We start from the raw sequence: 25,313 nt of genomic DNA, 5'->3' as shown, positions 1-25,313 counted from the left end.
AAAAGACAATGTTAGGTTCAGATGTACTTGTTTAAAATATCTTAATCCAAGTTTAGTTAAATTCTTGGATGTGAAAACTTGTGAATATAGGAGACCAATTATATGTCTATTATGCATTTTTAATCTACATGTTCTATCAACTACTCAGATGTGTGTTTTTAAAATAATCCATTATGCTCTCTCTCTCAATTTCCCAGCACTTTTTCCTTCTTTTCTCTGTAATCTGAGGTTTGATCTGAATGAGTTTTGAAAGGAAACAACAAAACCTCCAATTGCTGATTCAAGTTTATGTCACAGTAAAATTTGTTCCCACAGCAAGAGAGGCTGCAGGTGCATGTAGACATCGTTTTTGTTTTTTACCCTGGAAACAGATTGGGTAGTCCTACTTCAGAAACCCATGACCTGGAATGCTCCAAAATCTAAAAGGTTTTGAGTAGTGACATGATGCTGCAAGTCATGAAACATTGTTCATGGCATTTGGAAATGTGTTTTACAAGTGCTGGGGCTATGGTTGGGTAGAATAGTGCTTGCCTGCAGTGCAAGGAGTCCTAGGTTAAATGCCAGTACTGCAGAAAGGAAAAAGGATCCAACAAATTTTTCACCTTCTGGTTTTGTATATAAGCACGATGAACTTTGGGTTTAGAGTGTTCTATCCTTAAAATATTTTATCATGTAAAAATAAATAATCCAAAAATCTGAGAAAAGCATCTGAAATTCAAACAATTTCTTGTTCCAATCCTTTTGGGTAAGGGATACTTAACTTGTATTGGCTATTGATACAAAATTAGCATTTGATTCAATGTAATCATTTTTATATAGCATCATTTTAACTATCCATCTGCAAGATGTTGACATGTTTTCATTAACGGATATCTAGTGATACTCAGAACACGGGGAGAAAAGAAATGGAGAGTTTTGACTTTCATTTCTTTATTGCTAAGAAACCTTTGTCAGGAATTTCACATCTGTAACTCTTTACTCTGTGGACTTTGAGTTCTATATCTGTAAAGCAGTGTGACAAGTAATATTAGTCATCTATTGCTATGGAACACATTATCCCCAAAGATAATGGATTAAGGGAACAAGCTGTAGTTTCTCATGGTTTTTATATTGGAAATATGTCTGGCTTTGGTTTGATTGGGTAATTCTACCTTTGAGATTCCCAGAAGCCACAATGAAGGTGTCTTCTGACATCATATTGACCCTTATAGCTTACCCATGTGGGTTGTTGTCATGACTCCTGTCTATGGAGTTGTTATACTGAGAATCCTGCCTTGAGTTGCTTCTGCCATGGTAGGGGCTCCAGTGGAGAAACTGAAAGAGAATGAGCAAGACCAAATCTACCTTCTGTTTGTAGCACAGACAGAAGTAGGGAGTATCCTACAACCATTTCCTATTAGTTGCAAGACACTAGTCTCAAGCCCACCCATATGAGGACAGATTTCTTTGCACTGTTAGTATTTACCCTGCATGTTTCTCCTAAATTAGGTGCATGAGGAAAGAGAATATACTCATTTTGGCTTCCATTTGACTCGGGCATCAATCGTGGCATTTGCAGGCACATTCCTTAAGGCAAATTTTTACTCTATTTGGTTTTTAAGGAAATAATATTTTCTGTCTTGTGAGGAGTTGAGATACTTGTCATGTGTGGAGTATACATACACACATACAAATGTGTAATATATAGATTTAAAAGCATTTGTCTTTGAAAGTTTCAACAAGAATTGGAGATGCCTTTAGATATGATAGACCTGGGGACACCCTTGCATGTGATTTGTCTCGACTTCACACGTTAACTTCTGCTGTTGCATTTGTAGATTGAGCATATTTAGTTCATACATAGAGATAGCCAACAAGTGCTGGTCCCCCTGCATTCCATACACAAGTAAATAAACAGTACAAAAGTCAAATCAAAAGTGGTTTGATTTGAAAGTGTCTGAGGAGAGTTGATTGAAAAGCTCTTTATACTTTGTCATCTTTACAATTCAAAGGCATCATATATGAGGCTCCATTTGTATTTTGGGATATTGGTGATGTGTAGCCTCCCCACCCCCAGCCTGGAACCTGCTGGCTCAGGGGTGGAGCTTCCTGTTAATTCGTCCTGCCACGCCTACAGTGATGTAACCATATTATGGTTTAGAATTTTAAAATATCTTTACCAGCTTTTGTATGTGAAGCATACATTGTGTTTCTTACACCATTTCATAAGAACGCTGACAAGGAAAACTGTAGAACTTTTGTCCCTTGGTATTCTGCCCAAGGTCTCGCTTGTAAAAGTGAAGTTGTTAATCTCACAATCTCAAATTAACTTATAGTTACCAAAAGGTAATGTCCTCTGACTAAATGGAGCTGATCAGTCTAATCTCTGTTTCAGGCCACATGTGACGAGCGTGGCTGCTGCTGGGATCCTCAGGGATCCATCAGTGTTCCTTGTTATTACTCCAGGAATCATGGCTACAAAATGGAGAGTGACGTTGTAAACACAAATGCAGGTATGCTAAATGTAGAACCCTAGACCTTGGCTCCTTCCTAGGAGACATCTGCAGCAGCACATAGAATACGGTCACACTGCCCATGTGACAAAGGTAGGCACTGCTCTTATCAGTGATTAGATTTGGCATCAAGGAGTAATTACCTTCTGCCTTAGTAATTCACAGATTGTGTTCTGTTTCTGGCTTCACATTTTTTGGTATATATTTATTTCTTTTCTTTGTATATTTATTTTTTCTTTATTAATCTCACATATAATATATATCCTGACCATAGCCTCTCTTCCCTACCCTTCTTCCAGCCCTTCCCTCACCTGTTCTCTCCCCCAGATCCACTGTTCCTTCATTTCCATTCAGAAAAGAGCAGGCCTCCCAGTGATATCAACTGCACATGGCATAACAAGTTGCAACAAGACTAGGCACAAACCCTCCTATCAAGGCTGTAGGAGGCAGCCCATGTAGGAGGAGAAAGCATCCTTGAGCAGGCAAAAGTGTCAGAGACACTCCCACTCCCATTGTTAAGGTGTCCAACAAACACTCCAAACCAAACAATCAGAGCCTGTATGCAGAGATCTTGCCTCACTTTTATACATCTTCATGACTTCATGTAATCATCATGACCATTTTTTCCTCAAGTTTATTTTTAAAGTCTAGAATTTGAAGTTAATAATCCCTGAGATTCCTTTATTCTAAAGTTTTTTTTTTTTATGAAATGGAAAGAGTTACAACTTTATAAGCATGCTTCTGAAGTTACCTAGTTAATGTCAGTCTTCATGAGCTAATATTCTTCCCATCCCTAAGGAAAGGGCACCATGATGAGCCTTCATCATAACTTCATCATGTGAGGGTGACAGTGGGTACTACTGTGGAGAAGCTCCTAGTGAAAAGAAGAGGTGGGCTCTTCAAGGCTGCAATACTCAATTATAGTTTAACTGAGGACATGAACTCAGTGTACAGGATGCTTTGGATGTAATGAGAGCATAACTGAGAAAAAATAATTGAGAAGTGGATGTTCACAGTTATCTATTGGATAGAACACAGGGCCCCTAATGAAGGAACTAGAGAAAGAACCCAAGGATCTAAAGGGGTCTGCAACCCTTTAGGAGGAACAACAATATGAACTAACCAGGAGCCCCCAGAGCTGTGTGTCTAGTTGCATATGTAGCAGAGGATGGCCTAGTGAGCCACCAATGGGAGAAGAGGCCCTTGGTCTTGCAAAGATCATGTGCCCCAGTACAGGGGAATGCCAGGGCCAGGAAGCAGGAGTGGGTGGGTTGGGGATCAAGGAGGGGGGAAAGTATAGGGGCTTTGGGGCTAGCACTTGAAATGTAAATGAAAAAATATCTAATAAAAATGCTGTTAAACAAAAAAATAATTGAGGACATAAAGGTGTATGATTGCCAGCTGGTGGTACACACCTTTAATCCCAGCTCTTGGGAGGCAGAGGCAGGCGGATTTCTGAGTTTGAGGCCAGCCTGGTCTACAGAGTGAGTTCCAGGACAGCCAGAGCTATACAGAGAAACCCTGTCTCGAGAAAACCAAAAAGAAAACAAACAAACAAAGGTGTATAATCAACATGGGACGACCGATGAACAGGAAGCATAGATTAGTCCTTCGGGTTATGATTTTACCCAGTTCTTATAGAAAAGGGATGTAGAGTTTTGGATAAAGTATTAAGTTAGCTTCAGGGTCCAGCTCAAGATGAGATGTGTATATAGGGCATATATATCTATATATTCCCTTCTTTGAGAAACAAAAGTGTTTGATTCCCTGCCCCTTTGACCAAAAGTTTAATTTTATGTAGTTGTTGTTTGCAAATTTAGAGAACCAACTATGAAAATCTTTTTCTCCACCATGTTAGGATTCACAGCCACACTGAAAAACTTACCTTCTGCACCCGTGTTTGGAAGCAGCATCGAAAACATCCTGCTTACAGCAGAGTACCAGACATCGAATCGCTTCCACTTTAAGGTTGGAGTTTGTTTTTTAAAAACGTTTTATTTAGTCTCTTATATCTTATAACTGTGCTTCACTCAAAGGAGAACATTTTGTCGTTATGTGATGTCGGTTTGTGTGTGTGTCTTCAATAGCTTTCGTTTTGTGCTGAAATGTCCTCAATACATACTGAATTTACCAATGAGCTTTCAGTTTCTACTCATTTGTCATAGATACCATGGGGATTATGGGAGGGAACAAGATGGTGCCACAGGTTTGAATTTTCTAGGGGTAATACATGTCTTCAGAATCATGATGTACCTCTACCTAAAGACTGATGTGTTGCCCAACATATAAATGTATGAAGCTGGCAATGTAGCAATCACATTACTTTAGATAAAATGTCAGTATCAGTACCAACTGCATAGGAAGTACTGGTGTTGGAAAGGCCACTGATGGTTTTGAAAGATAGGTCAGTTTTCATTTAGGCTTTGTTTCTATTCCTGTCCCTGTGCAGTTGACTGACCAAACCAAGAAGAGGTACGAAGTGCCCCACGAGCACGTGCAACCATTCAGTGGAAATGCCCCTTCTTCCTTGAACTACAAAGTTGAAGTCTCCAAGGAGCCATTTAGCATCAAAGTCACCAGAAAAAGCAATAACCGTGTGCTGTAAGTTTTGGAAACTTGGGCATCTCCCTTATCCCAGGTCTCTGGTCCTGGAGATGCCCCCCCCCCCCGTCTTCACCCCTGTCAGTTGCAGATTTCCATTCATTTTCATAGCCATTTAGCCATTGCTCTGTCCTTCCCCACACCTGATCCTGACCCCTCCTTTCCCTCTCCATTCCCCTTCATCCTAGTTCCCTCTTTCCAACTGCCTCTTATGATTATTTTATTTCCCCTTCTAAGTGATATTCAAACTTCTTTACTTGGTCCTTCTTTCTTGTTTAGCTTCTTTGGGTCAGAGGAGTATAACATGTTGTCTGTATTTTATGGCTAATATTCACTTATAAGTAAGTACATACAATGCATGTCTGTTTGGGACTGTGTTACCTCACTCAGGATGATATCCTTAAGTTCCATCCATTTGCTTGCCAACAGATGTGTAGTTGACCTTCATGTGGGTCCTGAACAAAAGCTGTTGCACATATATGGAGTATGTTCTATTAGTGGGGATGCTTTGTCTGGCCTCAGTGGGAAAGGAAGCACCTAGCCTTGCAGAGACTTAAAGTGCCAGGGTGGGAGCATATCATGGGGGGTGGTGGTGGTAGTAGGAAGATGATGATAAGGGGAAGTGTATAAACTGCTGATCTTATTGTGCTCCAAGCGCGGTTGTCTGCTTGTGAATCTCCCTCTGTGTGTAGTCTTCTTTCTTTTTACTTCCTTCTGTCTGCACATTTTTCTTTTCCCTTTTGTCTGTCTACGTAATCACATGAGCATCAATCAAGTCTTATTTAGGGTCTATGATCACTTGAATACAGTGCTCTGGTTATATTGTAAGGTGTCAAAGGAACAAGCAAGGGGTGTACCACAGTGATACCTGGCCGGGAGAGGTTTTCTCTTTTGGTCAGAGGAGGGCTTGAAGAGGGATTGTTGTGTTGGTGAGCTGTGGAGAGCACTTGTCTGTGGAGAGTACTGAGTCTTTCTCTCCCTACTTCTCATTCATGTCTGTGTTTACCTTCGGTGTTTAGGTTTGACTCAAGTATTGGGCCCCTCCTCTTCTCTGACCAGTTCCTGCAGTTCTCTACCCACCTGCCAAGTGCTAATGTATATGGTCTGGGTGAACATGTGCACCAGCAGTACCGACATGATATGAATTGGAAGACCTGGCCCATGTTTTCCAGAGACACAACCCCAAATGAGGTAAGCTTTCAGGCTTCTTACCTTAATCTCAAGGGTCACATAGTATAGTTGTTTAGAGTGGAAATCTAAAATGAGGCTGTTTTGCTTTGGAGATCTTCTACTTATCAACTATATGATTCTGGGCAAGTTGTTACCTCTTTGGGTGTTCAATTCCACATCTATTGGGGTTCTACAATTGGGGTAATTACATATGCTTAGCTAGCTCATTCAGGAGTTGTGAAACTTAAAAGTGGGGTTCATATACTCTCCTTGAAGCTGGTGTTAAGGGTTAAATGACTAAAAGATGTCAAGTATCTAGAAGACTAAATATCACATAGAACATGCCCAATAACTTTCCCATTGAAATCAAATTAAGAGCCCATGGTAAACTGTTTTTCAGGCAGCAGAGACAGCATCTTATTCTCACCCTGTCTCACTTAAACACATACTTGCTACCCAAATAGCTGTCAGAAAAATGGAAAATGTGTTGCGAGAACAGTTTATGTGGAGCAGCTGGTGATGATGACCTAATCTGGAGCTTTAGACCTTTGCTGGCCAAGGGGTAAAGCATAAACAACACCAAGGAGCAGTGTGGACTTTCAGACCCTGTAGGGCTCTGTATGGTGGTTATTTATATTAAAACTCAATAGACCACCTGCAGATAAGGTTAAGCTGGGATCAGGAAGACCTCTTTGAGAAGAGAGATTCTATGAACTATATTTTCAGAATTATCATCTTTTCATATTTTAACAAATTCAAGATCTCCGTATTCATGCTAGAATTGTCACGTGTTAACATCCTCTAAGCAGAGATCTGAACTCATGAAGCTTATTGGCATCTTCATTGAACATAATGTGATGTTTAGACTGATTGTAAATGTTTATGTCTCAACTGTCTTCTACAGGATGGAACTAACTTGTATGGTGTGCAGACGTTCTTCCTGTGCCTTGAAGATAATAGTGGATTGTCCTTCGGGGTGTTTCTGATGAACAGCAATGCCATGGGTAATGACAAAGGATTGTTCTCAAACAAACAAGTACAGGATATGTCAATGCCCCCTTTACAGCACTGTGTTTAAATGAGTGAATCCACTTTACAGCCTTTAAAGCATGGCTTTGGGATGGCTGTGTTCTCTAACTTTACATCTTTACCTTGCTGCCTAATGGCATCCATGTGCAAAATGGTTCTTGTTTCTCAGCTGCTGAATCTGATTGCTTACATGGGAATACTTGCTGTTACAAAGTTAGGAGAACTCTTCCTGTAATCTACTGTAAAACAGGTTCTTGAGCATGATCCCTCCTAGTCCTACATTAAGTGATCTTGACTGGCAGTTCTAGTACAGTCGCCACAAGGGAAGAAAAGATGGATCAACACTTTGCAGGGTTAATAATAGGCATAGGACATTTAGCATTGTTGGCTTAGATCAGTGCTACTCAAAGATATGGTTCACAGAGCGCTTCATGTCCATATAAGATGAACATAGACATTGAGAGTAAGCATTGATTTAGCATCCAAAGGGTCTGCATAAATATTTTTCATAATTAATATGCTCTTTTGTAGAAATACCATTTAACAGAATAGCCCTTAAACTTTATTTTCTTCTATTTTAATCTTTTAAGAGGTTACCCTTCAACCTACTCCAGCAATCACATACCGCATCACTGGGGGAATTCTGGACTTCTATGTGTTCTTGGGGGACACACCTGAGCAAGTTGTTCAAGAATATCTAGAGGTAAACATGAAATCATGGTTCTGACGAAGGGACTCCTATGTAGCAAATATTCAAGAGATGTAAGCTTAAACAGACATGTTGACTAGATACACCTGAGCTGACACATTTAAGACATAGGACAGGCTTCATCTGTAGAATGGAAATTTCTTTATAAAGTTTTTATATTATAAAAAATGTGAAAGGATATAAAGTACCCCAAATGTAGCCATACTCTTATGGGGAGGGTGTGCAAGTTGATTAACATTATAACATTAGTGAATCAATACACTGGAAAATTGAATGTATTTTGTGCCCCAAACCAATGCATAAAAAGGCTTTGGTTTAAAATGTATTGTGCTGATGAGATGATTTAATTGGCAAATTGCTAGCTGCATGAGCATGAAGACCTCTGGTCAGCTCTACAGCATTTATGTAAAAGCCTAGGTGTGCACCTGTCTCTGGGGTGACAAGAGACAGGGGATACTTGGGGTGAGCTCACCAGCCGTTAATACAGTGGGACCAATCAGTGATTCCACGTTCAATGTGAGAGAGATCTGATCTTAAAATTAGAGAGCAACTAAGGAAGATATGCTACATAGACTTCTGTTCCCCACATGCACCCCTAACACATGCATGCTAACTTTCATTTCACATATTTATTTTAGCTCATTGGACGGCCAGCTCTGCCTTCATACTGGACACTTGGGTTTCAGCTCAGCCGGTATGATTATAAAAGCCTAGATAATATGAAAGCAGTTGTGGAGAGAAACCGTGCAGCACAACTCCCTTATGTAAGTAAGCTTGGACATAGTTTCCTGAAATCCAAGGAGGCAAGAACGGAACAGCCCTTGCCTTCCCCATACTTTCTCTTTGAGGTTTTCTTTTCCTTCTATTTTGGGTAATAAAATGAATATTTATGCATTTAGACTACTAGAGAATTTGTCAGATCAATAACTTGTTTTCAAAAATGGTAGTTTCTTTCAGTGGGAAATGGTGCTTACAGACTGACAAGATAGAGGAGGCAGCCACCTTGGTTCTGACTATATGTTCTGTTAGTTCCTTTTTCTTTTGCTTATGGTGCTCATTGCATTTTCACAGAACTAAACTTTGAGCTCTCATGTTAATTTCCTCTAGCTCAGGTTTTAGCTTATGCTTCTCCATGAAGTTTTATTGCGATATATATATATATATATATATATATATATATGTATATATATACATATATATATTAATGTATTACATATATTACACACACACACACATGTATACTAGTTGGGTTGTTTTGGCTCAAAAATATTATATTAGAGGTTGACTATAAAGGTGATATCCAAGATCCTGGTATAAGCTTGATTCTCAGATTTTGTGTCAGGTAACACCTAATTCAGATCAACCATCTTCTTATACCTTACAGTTTAATACATTTTAACAAAAATTTTGTGGGAATATTGAAGAGATGAGATATTTCTAGATTACAGAGAGTTAGGCAACACACACACACACACACACACATACACACACACACACACACACACATGCACATGAATACACTCATACAAATTGGATCAGACCCACGTTATCTACATTGGCCCTCTTTTTCACGTGTAAGGAACTGAAGCTAAATTAGGAAGGTAGTTTGACGTTAACCACTTACTTAGCTTGTTGGTGATAGGACTCATCGTTGAAATGATTTACAAAATCAAGTGACAAGGTTGAAGTGCATTTGTTTCACACTTGTGTTTTGACTGCTGTTCATTAGTGAACAGGATTTGTCTTCCTGCAAGTTGTGATCATTTTGTATTTGAAGTAGAACTGCAGTAGATATTTTGGAACTGGGAAAGAAACTGTGAAAAATATAATGTAAAAGAAGTGAGAAATCTGAGAAATCAGGATAACTAGAAGTCTGTAATTAGAGTTGTGTAAGACATTTGGGTGAATGACTCAAGAATGTTTTGGCCAAAGATCTGGCTGGTTGGCCTCTTGTCTTCTAGCCCTCAGGACCTAATGTCTTTGGGAGGTGAGGAGGAATAACGGACAGAAACAGTGGAAGCAGAACTAAATTAAGGAAAATTAAGCACAGCTAACACAGTAATGAGAATGCCAAGTGTCTTCTGTATTTATTTCAAAGTCCCATCCATGTAGCTGTAGATAACAGAAGGACCAGGATTGCCAGTTCAGATCTCTAGCACCATGGCTGTTTTCTCCTCTGAATGGTCCTTCTTACATATAGGCAGACATTTCCTTCCTGGGTAATCTGAGGAATGGAGGAATAAGATTTACTGTTGCACAGTGGTGTAAGGTGTGAAAGGAACTACTGAAATAATTCAGAGTTGCATATGGGTGCCCAGTCTTACAAGTTCAATAAAGCATAGAGTACATGTTGTGCTTAAATGTTCATGCTTTGAATGACCAATTTTGAATATTCCTATTATAGTGGAGGCTATAATAGGAAATTAGGTATCAGGAAGACATAGAAAGAGAAAATTAAAAAAAAAATCTGTAGAGTAGTCCTGTTCTCTTTCCCTCTTCATGTCCTGGTCACAGACATAGTCTAAACTTTGCTTGGGTGTCAGTATTTTCATATAAAACTAGGAAAGAATAAATGCCAATGAGTTGTAGTAGTGATTTAAAAAAACCCAAACCAGTTATTGGGATAGTGAATGAGGAAGAAGGGAGAAGAGAAATCCCCTTCCTTTCTTTATCTTGGGCATAGGGTGAGTTTTATCTTGATAGCACCAGTGATTTGTCAGAAATTGTGCAGTTGATTTGATTGCAGGGGTGGGGTTGAGCCTTAGGGGAAACAATGAAGCCATTCATTTCTTAAACCACTCTGGAAAAAAAGTGCATTTGGATAGCACAGACTGAGAGTGCTGCATTTAGATTCCAGCACAGCAGTTGGCTCTTATCTTGAATAGTAAAGGTCATACATAATTCCGTTGGTTTCTTTAACAGGGGAAAGTGTAGATGCTAAATTGTGGATGCCTGTATTCTTTCAGGATGTTCAGCATGCTGATATTGATTATATGGATCAGAAGAAGGACTTCACTTATGACCCAGTGAATTTTAAAGGCTTCCCAGAGTTTGTTAAGGAGCTACACAATAATGGGCAGAAACTTGTTATCATTTTGGTATGTGCTTCCCTTTTTCCTTCCAAAATCAGGTGTTTGTTCATCCTTTTCATCATGTGCCCTTCTTCCTCCTTGGCATTCAAATAAATGAAAATATTTTAATTCCTTCACTGGTTATATTTAAATGTGGTTACTTTTTGGTGACTTTTTTTTTTTTTTTTTTTGCCAGCCTTTAGCCTAAAGTAAGTTTTTTTTTTTTTTTTTTCATTATGTTTTCCCTATTCTTAGGATCCAGCCATTTCCAACAACTCTTTCACAAGTAATCCTTATGGCCCATATGACAGGGGTTCTGCAATGAAAATCTGGGTGAATAGTTCTGATGGCATCAATCCAGTCATTGGAAAGGTAACAGCAGAGAAGCAGTGGCTCTGGCTCTGGCTCTGCCTGGGTTTGAGTGGGTTTGGATAAGTGTGTGGTTTTCTGGTGCGTAGTCGAAGGACTTGAGCATAGCGAGCATAAAGTTTTCTTTGCCTTTTTATACCCAAGTGTCTACCATCTACCCTAGCTCTTACACGCTTTTCTCGGCCAGATCCCATTAAATGGCGACTCACAGAGTCCACCTCCTCACTCTGAGCTCTCATGTCACTACACTCCTTCTTCTCACGTTGCTCCACTGACATTGCTTGGCCAGTGCCACTAGTTAACCCCTACTAGGAAAATCCAGTGGATATGGGCCATGTCACTCAACTCAGTTTCTTGTCAAAATTAATATATTTACTACTTTAACCATATTTTATTGTTTTCTTATTCATTAAGGTATTATTATCTGTTTTACTTTTAATATCCTTGCCCACCCTTCATAGTATAGTGTCTAAAGTAATTGGATAGAAAAAGAATAGAGAAATGTAACTAATGTTAGAATATATAGATTGTAATGGGTCAATTGAAATTCATACATAACATCTTCATTTTCACTTCTTAGACTTACAAGTAGAGGAAGCTACGTGGAAGTGTGAACTAGAGTAGGAGACTAGCAAACTAAATAATGCTTTTATCCTTGGATTTATTCATTTAAATAGTCAATTAACATTTTAAAAATTAATTTTCTTGGGTGACTTTTCATTTCCCGAGAGTGATGGATTCTCTAAGAGAGTTTATTTTATACTGAGAAGACTTGTTGCTTCCATGATCACAGTAGGAATTCTTATGTAAAGTTCTTTGCTTATTCTCCATTCCTTTAATGCATTATCTATGTTTTCTCTTTTTGTCTCTCTCAGGTCTGGCCTGGAACAACTGTGTTTCCTGATTACACCAGTCCCAACTGTGCTGTTTGGTGGACAAAAGAATTTGAGCTTTTCCACAAAGAAGTGGAGTTTGATGGAATTTGGATTGTGAGTTTTAAGACTTTTATTCATAGAGACATTAAAAGTGTGTAACTCTAGCTATGTCTTTGAGCCATGTTGTGTACAAAAAGTAAAAAATAAAAAAGTGTCCCATATTCCTTCTATTGTCATAAAGTACCCGAACTGTTCAATTTTCAGTTCCAGGCTTTTAAAAATTTTGACATGATAACAGAGTAATCAGAACCAAAGTACACAGGCACAAAGTACCATCTGGCTGTGTTAAGGAGTAATATCTCATAAATCAAATGAAAATGAATGTAGCACAGGTTAAAATTAACAAATGTTAAATAAAATTTGAGCCTACAGTTTAAAATTTCAATTTATAAAAGAACTGTAGAAGAGTCATACAATACAATCAGCTAAAAAGATAACAGCAAAATTGTAAAATTATAGTACCCAAAGATGGGTACACTGTCCCCCTTTCTATGTATATATTTATATTTATATAGGTACCTATATGGAGGTAGATTCACAGTTCTATTTAGACACTATAGGTTGAACTATATGACAGCAAACAAACTGAAACTTTTAGTAGTATATTTGGGAATTGTTTACTTTTAGTAAGTATAAATTCACATCCTTTCAAAGTTATCCTAAGAACTTATTCTGTGAAATTCTTAGGGGGTAGAGAAGACAATAATATCTATTTCTACCATATCCATGGGGGTACTCTTAAAAATATCTATTCTAATTTTTCTGATTTCTCAGAAAAAGAATAACACTACTATTAAACATGGCATCCTACTTTTACCTAATAGCTTTTGTTTACTGTCTGGTAGGATATGAACGAAGTCTCCAACTTTATTGATGGTTCATTTTCTGGATGTTCCCAAAACAACTTGAATTATCCCCCATTCACACCAAGTAAGTCATTGTGGTTAGTTTAATTGACATAGCACAGTGTGTGGTATCTTAAATTTAAAAGGATAGACCTGAACCATTAGACAAGGGAGTTTGAACACAATCTTTACAGGGAAAGGAAAATATGGGCACTACATACAGAAAACTAGGAGAGTCACAATATACTGTACATGGTTCTCTGAAGAGGCATACATTCTCAATGGGTAGTCTCGTCCTTCTATGCCAAGTCCAGGCCATTGTAGGGAAAAGTGCATAGCACACATGATGCTGATTCCAGAGGCTAGTTGTTAGTCAGTGCCACTCTCAAGATGAACCTCATAGGTCCGAGCTTACAAGAGATACCATGAGGGTAGTCTTGATATTTAGGTGGTGGATACTTCTTGTGCTGTTTACAGCTTGAAGGGCGGGCATGAGCTATAGTCAAATGTAGTCGGATCTCTGAGGATATGGTAGTGGAGTCATAGTATTAATTGTAGTTTGAAGAAAGACACAGAACCAAAAAGAAAATTGTATCTTCGTTAAGAATGGAACAAAACTTCGAGGATTGCAATAGCCATGGTCATTTTTTTTTTTTTTTTTTTTTTTTTTTTTTTTTTTTTTGGTATTTCGAGATAGGGTTTCTCTGTGTAGCCTTGGCTGTCCTGGAACTCACTTTGTAGACCAGGCTGGCCTCGAACTCAGAAATCCGCCTGCCTCTGCCTCCCAAGTGCTGGGATTAAAGGCGTGCGCCACCACGCCCGGCGCCATGGTCATTTTAATCTGATGGTAAACTAGGGACTTGAGGCAGATGTAGGTGAGAATTAAATCTTGAAGAGATTTGATGAGAGGCCAAACAGCTCTCACTTAATTCTTTCAATGATAGAAGCTATTTATAGTCTTGTTAGGAGGTTTAGGATTGTCAACTGTTTTTTTAAAGTATTAATTTTACATTTGAACATAGAATGAATTTCATAAAATAGGTCATAAGTAAATAAATTACTAAGAAGCTATTTTAATAAATAGAACACCCAACCAATTTCTGTATATGGGAACCACAGTGGTACAGGAGGAGCAGAGAGTCTAGGAATGAAACTCTAGGAATTTCTCAATGCAATATATGTAATCAGAGGTTAAATTACATTTTCACCCAACACTTCAAATTTTGAGTCACATCTGAAAAATAACTTAGATGGAAATTCTAGTTGAATTAGATCATCTTATCCACCTCTGAGGACCAAGGGTATATGGATGACACGATGTATTTTTGTAACAGAAAATTACATCAGTTAGATGGTCTGCGGATGATAAGAACACAGCATGTCTGTTCTTCAGTTGGCCAATATAAAGGCTTGTTCAGTGCAGCCATCTTTGTAGGTTGTTCTGTAGTTAAGAAGTAAGAAGTTGGCAGGTAAGGCTTTCTCTGATGGGTTACTTGTTGTCATTGTTGCAGAAATCCTGGATGGGCACTTGTTCTCTAAGACTCTCTGCATGGATGCCGTTCAGCACTGGGGGAAGCAGTATGATGTCCACAATCTATATGGCTACTCCATGGCCATTGCCACAGCGAAGTGAGTCCATTATTATTATGAACTTATATGTGATTTAATTATGGATCAGTTAGAGGTTTGGTGACTCATATGTAGTATTTGTTAAAAGTCTAAATAAAAGATTAACTGGGGGCAGGGTGGCAGTCTTGGGCAGATGGATCCACAGCTAAGAAAATGTACTGCTCTCCTAGAGGATTTTTATCTCTCCCCTGAATCCCCGCACATTGGGTGGCTCACAACTGCCTGTATGTCCAGTTTCATGTAATCAGACTCCCTCTTCTGGTCCACTCTGGCACCTGCACACAACATGCATATATCCAATGTTAACAGGCACACACACACACACACACACACACACACACACACACACTTAAAGCTGTTACAAATATTTTAAAAAAATGTTTATCATTACTGATGAAAAACTGGCAGGTAGGGAATAGCAAATCCGATGTGTATTTGCAGAATATGTAAGAAAGTGAGTTAACAAATGAGTAAACGAATGAATAGAAAATCAGAAGAAAACTATTAAAAAATTTATCCAAGGTCAAGTATCTAAAATACTGTAAGCATCATTTAGGTTTTTCTCTTTATGCATTCTGTCTTCCTACATATTGTGAAGCAAAGGATATAGATGGCTAAGTAAATGGTAGATGTCTATTGGCATTGGGGTTTTAGGTTGGACCCACAGCCTTCTACTGTGTGAAATTATATTCTGTAATGATAAAAATGTTATGAGAATTTGTTCTTCTTACTGTAACATTGACAGCAAGAAACAAGGACAAGAGCACATCCATTAATTAACAAAGTAACAGGTTTAGTTTTAGCCTTTGGGACAAATGGAAAAGTTCCACAGTCTTGTTTCTTCAGTGCAAGAGATGAACCCAGGGCTTTAACTGCTAGACAAGTGCTCTATCATTGAGCCACAAAGCCGACCCTGTACAGGTTTCTAGTAGTGCGTACACATAAAAATTGTTTTATGCATTTAGTTATAAAATACACACATTTATGTTTAATCTTAAAACATTTTTCTTATGAAAATTGTTATCAAAGTATCTTTCTACATATAACTTTCAAAAGTTTGCTTTATTTCATCTTGTGATAGAAAGACTAATGTATTTTTTACTTAGGTTATGTTTCTCTTTTGTTTTATGAAATGCATATACCTCTAGTTCTCAACACTTTCAAGGCTGCTTTTGAAGTGGTAGGAAATGATGAGTCTAATAGCCTATATAAAACAAAGCTAAACAAAACATGAATACATGCCATGGTACATTCTTCTAACAGTCTCTTTAACAATTTTTGGAGAAAAGGAACGGAAGGGAATAAGATGTTATTTTTTACTATTCTTGCTATTGTTGTTCTGAGACCAGCTGAGCTCCCCACTGACCCCTAAATCCATCCCTTCCCAGAGCCGTGAAGGACGTGTTCCCAGACAAGAGAAGCTTCATCATAACACGTTCTACCTTTGCTGGTTCTGGCAAATTTGCAGCCCACTGGTTAGGAGATAACACTGCCACCTGGAAGGACCTTCAGTGGTCCATCCCAGGCATGCTTGAGTTCAACCTCTTCGGTATCCCAATGGTGAGTTCCTTTCCCAAGCTCTTTTATGACTCCCAGTCCCCACAAAGCTTCCTTCTGACAAGTTTTCATACTATAAAGCCAACATGACCTAGGGCTTTAACATCAATCTTCATCACTGTCACTGTAGCTCTGATACCATAACCTCATTGTCTGAGCTGCCTGATGCAAATAGGAAGTGTAACCCAGATAGCTCCTGAAACATTCTTCTTGAGTGTCTGACATACAAAAAGTGCACTAGTTCTTTAGTCTAAACCAGATGTGTACATATATGCAACTAATTAGATGCCTGCACACATGGAACACAACTATGTAACTAATCGGATGTATGAATACATGGAACACACCATGTATATAACTAGTTCCCAGATGAGCAAACAATCCTATAGCACGTGATATGCTTTGCAGTGCTTGGTCAAATTCACCAGATACATTTATTGAGTGCTTACTGTGTATAAGATGCTAAATGAAGTATGGGTGGCACACAAGAATACAATATAGAGGCACACAAGCAAACAAATAATTATTGTAATCCAGGATAAAAATTCATAGGAATGCATATATTGAGCATTATGAGAGTCTGAGAAGAATATTTATTAATTTGATATGATTATAAGGGACAGAATGAGTCAGGGGAGGAAGTCAAAAGACTCCATAGGAAAGATGGTACTTAAGTTGAACCAGGGAATCAGAGAGTAGCTCATTTTAAGAGCGTGGAATAATCTCAAGCAAAAGAAACTTAAAGGAGATGGTAGCTGTGCCTTTAATATCAGAGTGGAAAACTGGAGCAGAAGGTTATCTGCAAGGGTAGATTGCAGCTGGGTTTAAAGATTTGATAGAAGAGATAGCAAGGAAACCATGGAGAGTTTGGTGAAGTGAGTGACATGATCAGAGTCGGGCTTCAGGGAAGGATGTGGTCCAATAATATTATTGGTATTAGCAACGACTGTCCATAAAAAGTTATGGTGCTCCATTTGTTTAATAAAACAAGACACCACATCAGGAAAGGAGCCATCTAACAGTAATGTGGATGTGGGATAAATGTTGATTCTGCCCACATCACATTAGCCTTCTGGGTAAAAGCTTTGAACAAAGTTTGGTTAAGATGTCCCTGGTAGAAAGCAACAGATAGGGGTGGGAGTGTCATAAACATGCTGTCCATGTGTCATTATAGGTAGGGGCCGATATATGTGGCTTTGCTGAAGACACATACGAGGAGCTCTGCAGGCGCTGGATGCAGCTGGGAGCATTTTATCCATTTTCTCGGAATCACAATGGCCAAGGTTACAAGGTAATTCAGCTGGAAAGTATAATCAAAGTATATTGGTGTGTACTACAACTGGATCTGTTTGTATTCCCACCGTGAAATCTGTTGAGCCAGCTTTAGAATATACTGCACGTATGCTGATTTGGGATCCACTTGCCATGAATGAGGACTTGTTGATCATAGAATGTCCCAATGTCCCAGTTTCTCACTTATTGTTGTCATTGGGACAAGTTTAATTTTTCAAAAAAGAATAGTTACTGGTTGCTCATTTTTGTGTGAATGGCTTTCTTGGGTCTAGAATCTGGAGACACTTATTTAAATAATGATGTTAAGAGTCAGCCTGATACTGCTCAAGCGTGGCCCAGCACTTGGGAGGCAGAGGCAGAGGCAGAGGCAGAGGCAGAGGCAGAGGCAGAGGCAGAGGCAGAGGCAGAGGCAGAGGCAGAGGCAGAGGCAGAGGCAGAGGCAGAGGCAGAGGCAGAGGCAGAGGCAGAGGCAGAGGCAGAGGCAGAGGCAGAGGCAGAGGCAGAGGCAGAGGCAGAGGCAGAGGCAGAGGCAGAGGCAGAGGCAGAGGCAGAGGCAGAGGCAGAGGCAGAGGCAGAGGCAGAGGCAGAGGCAGAGGCAGAGGCAGAGGCAGAGGCAGAGGCAGAGGCAGAGGCAGAGGCAGAGGCAGAGGCAGAGGCAGAGGCAGAGAGGCAGAGGCAGAGGCAGAGGCAGAGGCAGAGGCAGAGGCAGAGGCAGATGGATTTCCAGATTCGAGGCCAGTCTGCACTACAACGAGAATTTTTCGACAGCCAGGGCTACATGGAGAAACTATGTCTTGAAAAACCAGAAACCAAACCAACACAAACAAACAAAATCAGTCAATTCTTAAGCAAAGGATTAAGAGTTCACAATTGAGCCTGGATGCAGTGACACAGATCTGTAATCCTAGCTATCAGGGAGGTAGTGGCAGGAGGATCAGCAGTTCAAGACTAGCCTGTGCTACCTAGCACACTTGTTTGAAAAATTCATAAATGAGAAATACAAATAAATACCTTGCTGTGGAGAATAACTTAATTACATAAGTAATTAGTATTTAATATTTAATAAATAATTAAAATAATTAGCTGCTGAGTCAGCAATTGGCACAAAACTTGCCCTTTACAAGGCTGCTGGAGGGAAGTGTCATGGAATAGAAGGTTAGTTAGGTGCTAGGAAGCTGATAGGGGCTATCATATCACTAAAACAAAAATGGAAATCTCAGAAAGCTAAAAATAAGAACCGGAAATGATGAGACTTTAAGAGTTTAAAAAAAACGGGACTGGGGGAAAAAAGGGACTGGAGAGATGGCTCTGAGGGTAAGAGCACTGACTGCTCTTCCGAAGGTCCTGAGTTCAAACCCCAGCAACCACATGGTGGCTCACAAACACCTGTAATAAGATCTGATGCCCTCTTCTGGTACATCTGAATTAAAAAAAAAAAAAAAGAGTTTAAAAAACCTCTATGCAATCTTCTTACATTGCTCATTTTTGTAATGAACATGGAGAAACATTTTCAAAATTATTTAACTAAGGCTGAATTAGTTAATAATGCCTCTTAACTGGGCAGTTCTAACGTGTGAGCGAGATAGGGTGAGTTCTAAGTGGCGATGGCAGCTTATTTGGTGTCATGGTTCAGTCCTCCAGCTGTGTCACACAGAAACAAAGGGAAACTGTGGCCCCAGGTTGTGCAGCATAAAATGCTGGCTCATGCTGCACAGTCTCTGCAATCATTCTTGGTGTGCACAGCTTTCCCATTGTCAACCCACAACTGCAAACTCTTCTTTTCTTTTAGGACCAGGATCCTGCCTCTTTTGGAAATAACTCCATGCTGTTGAATTCGTCTAGGCACTACCTTAACATCCGCTACACTTTGCTGCCTTACCTCTACACTCTTTTCTACAGAGCACATAGCCGGGGAGACACTGTAGCTAGGCCTCTTCTGCATGAGTAAGTTCTCCTAATATTCTGTTAATGCAAACTGGGGGTTGTTGACTGTGTCAGAATATCAGAGTAAAATATAAAATCACCCAAGCAAGGTATTTAGGAGTGTGTGTGTGTGTGTGTGTGTGTGTGTGTGTGTGTGTGTATGTATATACTGTAGATCAGTTCCAAGGCTTTGCATATACTGGGCAAAAAAATCTACCACTTACCTACCTCTTCCAACTATTTTTAGTTTAACTTGAAAGATCTTAAAATGAGGCTCTGTACTATGTATATGTGCTATGATGCTAGGATTCTGTTGAGTCTCTAGGAATAAGACTGTACTTTGTAAGTAAATATCTCAGAATTGATCCTGAGAATTCCATTATTCTTATTAGCTAGCCAGTTGGAATCTCTGATTTAACTCAGTCTCTTGGGAACCTTTCCTTTTCAAAATACTGCTAACTCATTAATGTGTTGTAGAGAACCTTAGACATGAACACATACTCATGTTCACTTCTGGGGTAAAATTTTCACTTCCTGGAATCCCTTTTTTAAAAGTATATTTTAAAATTGAAAATTTTGTATATTCTGTTTTTTTTAATCTGATGCAGTTCTTTACTTTTGCTGTGCTTGTGGGAGGGGATAAGAGCAAGAATTGAGCTTTGAGCCTTGCACATAGTCTGCAAGTACTCTGTCACTGAGCTATATGTCAATCCTTTTTAACACTTTTAGTTTTGAGACAGGATCTGTTAAATCTCTTAGGTGGACCTATATCTTTCTCTGGAGCTCAGGCAGGACTTGAAGCTGTGATCATTCTGACATCCACATATCTGGGAATGCTGGCACTGAGCTGCTAGCTCCAGCCACAGATCTTTTTGGACAATAAGCTGGTCATAAAATTTGTAGGTTATCTTACTTAGATTTCAATGGGAGATACACCAAACATAGTGAAGCCTGGGATCTGCCTAGGATAGACACTGGAATAGGAACTTCTGTGTCACCCAGGGGAAGAGCAGGGAGGTATATGGGCAGCGCCAGAGATCTTCCTGGGGTGGAGGGAGGTGGAGCAGAGTGGGTATCAGACAGTGAGGATTGTGGGTGTTTTTCAGGTAGCCTATTTGCTTTGGTTAGAGACTTCAGGAGCACTGAGTTGCCTCTCTGTGTCTCATCTCTTTGATATCTAGGTTCTATGACGATGACAATACTTGGGGCATAGACCGGCAATTTCTTTGGGGACCAGGTCTCCTCATCACTCCTGTTCTGGATCAGGCAAGTGTCGTATTGGAGGCAGGCAGGCATCCTCTGCCTCTGTTCCTGCTCATTGCTCCCCAAATCTCCTCTCCCCTCTATTACAAACTCACTGCTGATATCTGTGGTTGGGTCAATGGAGAAGAATATCCAGGAGCATCTTGTGGTAGCATATATGATAAGCATTTTCTTCCTTGGAGGATTCTTCTTTTTCTAAGTAAGTTCTCAATCAGTGCAAAGTGACTTTGATTTGGGAATGAGCTTGTGGCTCATAAGGTCATTACAAGTAACTATTATGGCTCTGAGATGAGAAGCCATGATGAAGCAGAGGCCAGCACTTACTCAGAAGACACTTTTCAGAGTAGATGATCTTTGCCAGCTAGGTGGAAATGCAGGCTTCTTAACTTCAAAAGGAGGAATTATAACTACATCTAGCCTATGAAGCAGAGAGAGGATTAAATGAGACAATTCACAGAAAGCTGGAATTGACCCCCCAGTCCATTTCGTCTTCATTTTTGTTGTTTCTAATTACAATCCAGCCCATTTGTGGCCCCCCTGATCCAGATCACCATGTTATAGTTTTTCTTATCTATACTAGAAAAAATGGCATAGTTTAGCAACGGGGCGGGGAGAGGCTATATGTTTCCAAATATGGCTGGGAAGTCCCTGCCCTATACTAAGATATCCTTATGTCATCAGAGGCTAAGTTGTGAGGATAATTTTTTGAAATTTAATTTTAGGGTGCAGAGAAAGTGAAAGCATATGTGCCTAATGCCACCTGGTACGACTATGAAACCGTAAGTAGCTGGAACTGTTCTTAAACTCAAGGCAGCGGCTGCATCTGCATAGAGAGAGTGACTCTCTAGAGCTAGGGACCCATCATTCATGCACAGAGGAGTACTTTTGCAGTGCTTTCTATAAGTTCACAGCATAGCTTTGGAACAGAACATCTGTTGCTTTAACACTTCATTCAACAAGAATATAAGGACTCAAAGCATGTCTCATGAGCAAGCATTAGAGGGCCTCATGGATGATTTGAGCTTGGCCCAAAATCAGGTGATTAGCTCAGAAGTATCAGTTCTCTTAACATACATCAAACAGGCTCTGCAACTGCAAAAATATTTTACAAACCCTGAGCTGACCTACATTTTAGCCTTCCTTTGTTTAATTGTCTGCATAGAGAGTAATTCTGGTAAATCCTGCTAAGTAGAAGAAGGTAGCACTGTAGGGAGCTCAGCATGAGGGAGTCCACATACTATGAAGCCAATGTGTTTGGTTTATCTGCCTGCCTCAGGGAGAGCAACTGGGGTGGAGAAAGCAAAGCATTGAGATGCAACTTCCTGGAGACAAGATTGGACTTCACCTTCGAGGGGGCTACATCTTCCCCACACAACAGCCTGCCACAACCACAGAAGCCAGGTACAGTATGGGACTCTTGAAGTGGGCACAGGGCTGACAAAGGACAACATTTCTGGGACAGTGTGCTCTAGACTGTGGGGTTGATGGGTACTGGAGTGGAATTTGTCTCTGGATTTCATGTGACCTTTTCCCAGAAGCCTATGACCTCACCCCTCCCCCAACCCTTCTGTATGTGTCAGAACACACTGGCAGTTAGAATGCTCAGTCCGCTAGGTTTCCAAAGGCACGTTCAGCATTGGCACTGAACATTTCATTTCTTTGGAAGACTACATTCTGGGCAAACCTGGTTAGATGATCACCTACCTGCCTTCACCCACATGTCTGCTCTTGGCCCATGAATTCCCATGTCTAGATTTGGATCCACTGTCCATCTTTTTAAAATCTTCACCTTCCTTTCCATTCCTTCCACCAAACTCTTTCCTTCCTGTGACAAATGAAAGTGTAAGGTTAACAGCTGGAGTGTCACTTATACTTGCTGGGAGAAGGAAAATCAGTTTTATCAACCACTCCAGAACAGGCTTCATTTTCAGGAGTAGCTGACTGACATATGATAGACTCCAGGTTTTGTTTGTTGTTGTTATTTGGGGTTTTTGTTTGTTTTTTTGTGCATTTTTGTATATGCTTTTACAGTGTGTTATTTATTTTTCTCTTTTGGGGTGTGGTTTTATTTTGTTTTATTTATTTACTTTTTTGCTTTTGCTTTTTTGTATTGGGTTTTTGCTTGTTTTTTGAGAAAGAACTTGAAGTTGGGTCAGTGTTGGGGGAAAAATCTGGAAAGACATAGGGGAGGGAAAGAATATGATCAAAATATATTTAAAATTTAATAAATTTAAAATTATATAATAATAATATATCCACTTACCAATGTCACAGATCTCTACTCATCATTGACTTCAGTTGTGGACTCCATCTGCATTCCACTGAAGAGCTGCATGTTTCTGTCATGTGGCTCTGAAACTATTCTCTTATTTGATTTATTTTTTATTTACTTATTTATTTATTTACTCATTTAAAATCTTGATCTGCTTTCCTTCTTAGTCTCCCTGTCACAGAATTCTTCTCTCATGCCTCCTCCCCTTCTCCTCTGAGAGGGTGGTCCCCTAGGTATCCTCCCACCCTGGCACATCAAGTCTCTGCTAGGCTCATCTTCTCCCACTGAGGCCAGGCAAGGCAGCCCAGTTTGGGGAAGAGATTCCACAGATAGGCAACAGCTTTAGGGACAATCCCTGTTGTTGGGGGACCCACATGAAGACTGGCTGCTCATCTGCTACAAGAAATGCAGGGACAAAGATGGAGCAGAGACTGAGGGAATGGCCAACCAATAGCCTGCCCAACTTGAGACCCATCCCATGGGCAAGCACCAATCCCTGACAAGATTAATGATCTGCTGTTATGCTTCCAGATAGGAACCTAGCATAACTGTCCTCTGAGAGGCTCCACCTAGCAGCAGACTAAAACAGATGCAGAGACCCACAGCCTAACACTGGACAGAGCTTGAAGACTCTTAGGGAAGAGTTAGGAGAAGGATTGAGGGCCTTGGAGTGGATAGGAGCTTCACAGGAAGACCATCAGAGTCAACTAACTTGGACTCTTGGGTCCTCTTACAGTCTGAGTAACCAACCAAAGAACATACACTGGCTGGAACGAGGCCCCTGACTCATATGTACATGTGCAGCTCATTTGATTTCAATAAGCTTCAATTCTTAGAATTCTGGAAATCAGTGTTTCCCATTGACCTACATTTATTATCCTAAAACTTCAAATGATTGGCTTTTTGCGAAAATAAATACAAAGATTTCTGTTTTCTTTTTCTCTGATTGTTCAATACTAGGCTGTTTTGCATCTTGCTACTGGATTTCAAAAAAAAAAAAAAACCCAAAAATCCAAAACAAAACAAAACAAAACAAAAAACCAAAAAAATCCAAACAAACCCATGGACCTGGCTTGAGATCTCGACTACAAGGGTAGAGTGTTTAGAAGCAATATTGCCTTGGGCAGCAGTTTTCCTGGAGTCCTTTCAGCACACAAGCCAGCCCTGGCAGAGCATGCTACGCTAGTCCCCAGCAGTCATCCGTTTTGATGCATTTTGGCTTCTCACCCATGATGCTTAGCAAAAGGCTACACATATTTGAAAAATGCATTTTCCACTGAGCTGCATCCTCTCCCCACTTCCAACTGCTTTCTCAAAGGCTAGAGCCAGGCGTTATTTCCAGCTCTCTAGCAGAGTGCGTGCTATCACTTCCAAACTTCTGGTGATCTCTGTTTGTCTCACAAGACAAAATAGCAAGTAATCAAATAAGGAAAGTGGCTGTTCTCTGGATGATCCTATTGTATAAATTTGCTTTATCAGAAAAACTGTCTCATGATGGAAAAGTGTGTTTTCTTCATAGCAACCAACACTTCTCCTTGATCATGAACTCCAAATGCCCAACAATAGCGCTCCTGAGGATTTCTTCTTCTTCTGATAATCTGTCTTCTAAATGATATTTTCAGCCAGAATTTTTTTTATTGTACCTATTTATTCTGGCTTCATATTCCTGCCTCCTTCATATGTATTTATGGCTGTGCTTTAGGGTGCTTCCATCCCACGTGAACTATTAGCACTAGAGAGAGAAGCACCTGCCAATCTTGTCTTTGTATTGGAAGGAAAACAGCACCGGCTGCTAGCAGTAACTTTTACCAGTTGAAACATGGTGCAAATGTCTGTCACAATCCTTTGAACTCTAAGGATTTGTGTCTTCTGTGAATCTGTTCCCCAATAGCCGGAAGAATCCTCTTGGTCTTATTGTCGCCCTGGACGAGAACAAAGAAGCAAGAGGAGAGCTGTTCTGGGATGATGGGGAGTCGAAGGGTGAGTGCCTTGAGAGGGTGTGGCCATTGCAGACCTGCACCAGACTCTGTCCCTTTACTCCTGCTGGTCATCCAGCTGTGGATGAAATCTCACCAGGCATCCTAGCAGCAGCAGCAGCCCAGAGAAAACATTTGCTTCTGGTTGTACTGATCAGAGGCCGTGATGGATGAACCAC

General features: G+C 40.0%; 1 protein-coding gene across 1 annotated transcript in view; it reads left to right on the top strand.

Moving 5' to 3' along the window:
* Mgam (maltase-glucoamylase) overlaps positions 1-25,313 on the top strand; it is a 130,743-nt gene that overhangs the window by 14,431 nt on the left and 90,999 nt on the right. Inside the window, exons 4-22 of the mRNA XM_085840664.1 lie at positions 2,375-2,492; positions 4,351-4,460; positions 4,942-5,093; positions 6,113-6,284; positions 7,168-7,267; positions 7,883-7,995; positions 8,640-8,765; positions 10,968-11,099; positions 11,328-11,444; positions 12,317-12,430; positions 13,222-13,306; positions 14,733-14,850; positions 16,239-16,410; positions 17,582-17,698; positions 19,490-19,644; positions 20,805-20,889; positions 21,609-21,665; positions 22,163-22,287; positions 25,050-25,138. Coding sequence (XP_085696790.1) covers positions 2,375-2,492; positions 4,351-4,460; positions 4,942-5,093; positions 6,113-6,284; positions 7,168-7,267; positions 7,883-7,995; positions 8,640-8,765; positions 10,968-11,099; positions 11,328-11,444; positions 12,317-12,430; positions 13,222-13,306; positions 14,733-14,850; positions 16,239-16,410; positions 17,582-17,698; positions 19,490-19,644; positions 20,805-20,889; positions 21,609-21,665; positions 22,163-22,287; positions 25,050-25,138 — 2,257 coding nt within the window. The remainder of the gene's footprint in view (positions 1-2,374; positions 2,493-4,350; positions 4,461-4,941; positions 5,094-6,112; positions 6,285-7,167; positions 7,268-7,882; positions 7,996-8,639; positions 8,766-10,967; positions 11,100-11,327; positions 11,445-12,316; positions 12,431-13,221; positions 13,307-14,732; positions 14,851-16,238; positions 16,411-17,581; positions 17,699-19,489; positions 19,645-20,804; positions 20,890-21,608; positions 21,666-22,162; positions 22,288-25,049; positions 25,139-25,313) is intronic.

Source organism: Mus caroli, unplaced genomic scaffold, assembly GCF_978045245.1.
Source record: "Mus caroli unplaced genomic scaffold, Mus_caroli_1 scaffold_7, whole genome shotgun sequence".
In the NCBI taxonomy this organism is placed as follows: domain Eukaryota; kingdom Metazoa; phylum Chordata; class Mammalia; order Rodentia; family Muridae; genus Mus; species Mus caroli.
Note: the sequence above shows the minus strand (reverse complement) of the source record. Positions and strands in the feature narration are given on the sequence as shown.